Source organism: Plectropomus leopardus, chromosome 20, assembly GCF_026936395.1.
Source record: "Plectropomus leopardus strain MGB_pleo_1.0 chromosome 20, ASM2693639v1, whole genome shotgun sequence".
Lineage (NCBI taxonomy): Eukaryota > Metazoa > Chordata > Actinopteri > Perciformes > Serranidae > Plectropomus > Plectropomus leopardus.
Window position 1 is genome coordinate 30,833,854 of NC_142195.1, and position 2,988 is coordinate 30,836,841.

At 42.2% G+C, this 2,988-nt stretch overlaps 1 protein-coding gene across 1 annotated transcript in view; it reads left to right on the plus strand.

The window, feature by feature from the left end:
• Positions 1 to 662: 662 nt before the first annotated feature.
• slc25a46 (solute carrier family 25 member 46) overlaps positions 663 to 2,988 on the plus strand; it is a 6,948-nt gene continuing 4,622 nt past the window's right edge. The window contains exons 1-4 of the mRNA XM_088071262.1: positions 663 to 1,092; positions 2,291 to 2,333; positions 2,522 to 2,579; positions 2,849 to 2,926. Coding sequence (XP_087927388.1) covers positions 828 to 1,092; positions 2,291 to 2,333; positions 2,522 to 2,579; positions 2,849 to 2,926 — 444 coding nt within the window. The 5' untranslated portion in view covers positions 663 to 827. The remainder of the gene's footprint in view (positions 1,093 to 2,290; positions 2,334 to 2,521; positions 2,580 to 2,848; positions 2,927 to 2,988) is intronic.

The window sequence follows — 2,988 nt, forward strand, 5'->3', positions numbered from 1 at the left end:
GGACACTGGAGAGAGTTAAAACCATGTCATCCGCGTACATGTTTTTTTGTTTTTTAATAATTTATTTATAAATAGAGGAAATGTGTTTTTATTTTATTTTTTAGTAATTTATTTATAAATAGAGGAAATGTGTTTTTATTTTATTTTTTAATAATTTATTTATAAATAGAGGAAATGTGTTTTTATTTTATTTTTTAATAATTTATTTATAAATAGAGGAAATGTGTTTTTATTTTATTTTTTAACAATTTATTTATAAATAGAGGAAATGTGTTTTTATTTTATTTTTTAATAATTTATTTATAAAAAGAGGAAATGTGTTTTTATTTTATTTTTTAACAATTTATTTATAAATAGAGGAAATGTGTTTTTATTTTATTTTTTAATAATTTATTTATAAATGAGGAAATGTGTTTTTATTTCATTTTTTTAATAATTTATTTATAAATAGAGGAAATGTGTTTTTATTTTATTTTTTAACAATTTATTTATAAATAGTGGAAATGTGTTTTTATTTCATTTTTTTAATAATTTATTTATAAATAGAGGAAATGTGTTTTTATTTTATTTTTTAATAATTTAAGAGGAAATAGAGGAAGGTGGCAGCTCATGACGTCATCGACAGGGCGGTAATGAACCGGAACGCTGCCGGTGCACCGGAAGTGCAGCAGCAGGTCTTCCGGGTGTCAGGCGGATGTTGTTTTCGGGTCAGGGCCTCAGGTCGGTCCGGGTCGGTCCTGCTGTGAATCGGTGTTCCGGGTACTGTCCCGGGTCGTGGATGTGTTCGGGTTGACGTCCTCCGGTCCTCCGCTCTCACCGACCCTCTCATGGCCTCCAGGCGGCCGGACAGCTTCGACGGGCTCGGGTACCGCGGCCGCGACGACCCGCTGTACGGAGCGAGCTACCCGGTGAGGAGCGCCGGGGGCCCCGCGGAGCTGCAGCACCACCACTGGGTCACCACGCCGCCCGACATCCCGGGCAGCCGCAACCTGCACCACGGAGAGCGGACACCGCAGTACGACGAGCCGCCGGGGGAGCCCGGAGGGCCCGCGGCCGGCTGGGAGGCTCCGCAGCCGGCCGTCCCGCCTGCAGGTGGGTCGGTGATGGGGGGCGGAGGGTTAGCTGCCAGGCTAACGCTACCATAGAAAGTGTATGGAGCAGGCTAGCGGCTAACAAGTTAACGAGCTAATGACAGAATATAAACAGTGAATTAGCCGTTAGCTGTTAGCTGTTAGCTGATCGGAGGTTAACAAACACGAACCAGCATCAGCCCTAAAAATAAACATCAAATATTCATTTCAGAACTTTAACCCTTTAAATGTCAGGTTGTTGTCATGATGCCCCAATGTTTTCAGATTAACAAATATAATTATTATTATGTTGAGTGTGTGAGTGTAGCTGCTGACAGTCTGGGATCTGTCAGTGTGTGAGTGTAGCTGCTGACAGTCTGGGATATGTCAGTGTGTGAGTGTAGCTGCTGACAGTCTGGGATATGTCAGTGTGTGAGTGTAGCTGCTGACAGTCTGGGATACGTCAGTGTGTGAGTGTAGCTGCTGACAGTCTGGGATACGTCAGTGTGTGAGTGTAGCTGCTGACAGTCTGGGATACGTCAGTGTGTGAGTGTAGCTGCTGACAGTCTGGGATATGTCAGTGTGTGAGTGTAGCTGCTGACAGTCTGGGATATGTCAGTGTGTGAGTGTAGCTGCTGACAGTCTGGGATATGTCAGTGTGTGAGTGTAGCTGCTGACAGTCTGGGATATGTCAGTGATCAGCAGCTACATTGACTGTGACAGGTCACCTAGTGGAAATAGCATGTATTTCCTCCAGATGCCAAATATGGTCAAAATGACCTCATCAGGTGGAAAATAGTCAAAATGACAAATTCAGAGTCAAAAGCCCAGAATGACACCCAGAAATAATACAAGTCCTGTTTTTCTGCTCTGATGGCTGTGGGATCAAAAATGTCAGTTTGAATGGGTTTCAATGGAGCATTTTTGGACCTGAACAGTCTGAATGTAACTATTTAGTTTCCACAGTGTATTTTAGACTTATTGTAGGAGCTGAGCTGCAAATTCACTGATTACACTCAAATACACAATCTGGACTACATTTAGGACACATGCATCAACACACACACAGTTATCACAACATGGAGATATGCACCAAACACACACATATATATACACACACACACATATATATGTTTAGATGTTCATACATATATGAGTCTGTTGTTGTTATGAATCATTATTAGTGTGTTATTAATGATCGTTTGTTGTTGTGGTTTCAGAGCAGCTGAATCGATTTGCAGGATTTGGAATCGGACTCGTCAGGTTTGAAATGAATTCTTATGATCAATAATATTGCCTGAAGGCGTGTGATGAGGGACAGAGCCGTCAGTCAGCCTGACAGGCGACACTCAGGGAGCAGAGATCATTTTTTTCAAAGTAAAAGTCTGAGATTAACCCTCTGTGTGTGTGTGTGTGTGTGTGTGTGTGTGTGTGTGTGTGTCTGTCTGCAGTCTGTTCACGGAGAACGTCCTGGCTCACCCGTGTATCGTCTTCCGCAGACAGTGTCAGGTACCAGCTCACCTTCTGATCAATACCTGATCAATAAGTCCTCCCTCTGAGGATCAATATCTGATAACAGGAGATGTTGGCGGTGCAGATGTGATGTTTATTTGAAAATATTCAAATTAAATATTGATCCTTTTTATTGATATTGAAAGTTTTTCCAGAAAACAAACTTTCAGCACAACAGAATAATAAAGTCAGCTTCCTGTTTATGATCTTTGAGTTACCGAGTTCACATTTATAATCATCGCCGATGTTTCACCTGTTTGTCTCAGGTGAACTACCACGCCCGCTGTTACCACCTGACCCCCTTCAGCGCCGTCGCCGTCATGTACTCCATCACCAAGGCTCAGGTGAGACCTCGCAGACGCACAGCAACACCATCCGACTAACAGCTCACCTCAAAGTGATGATG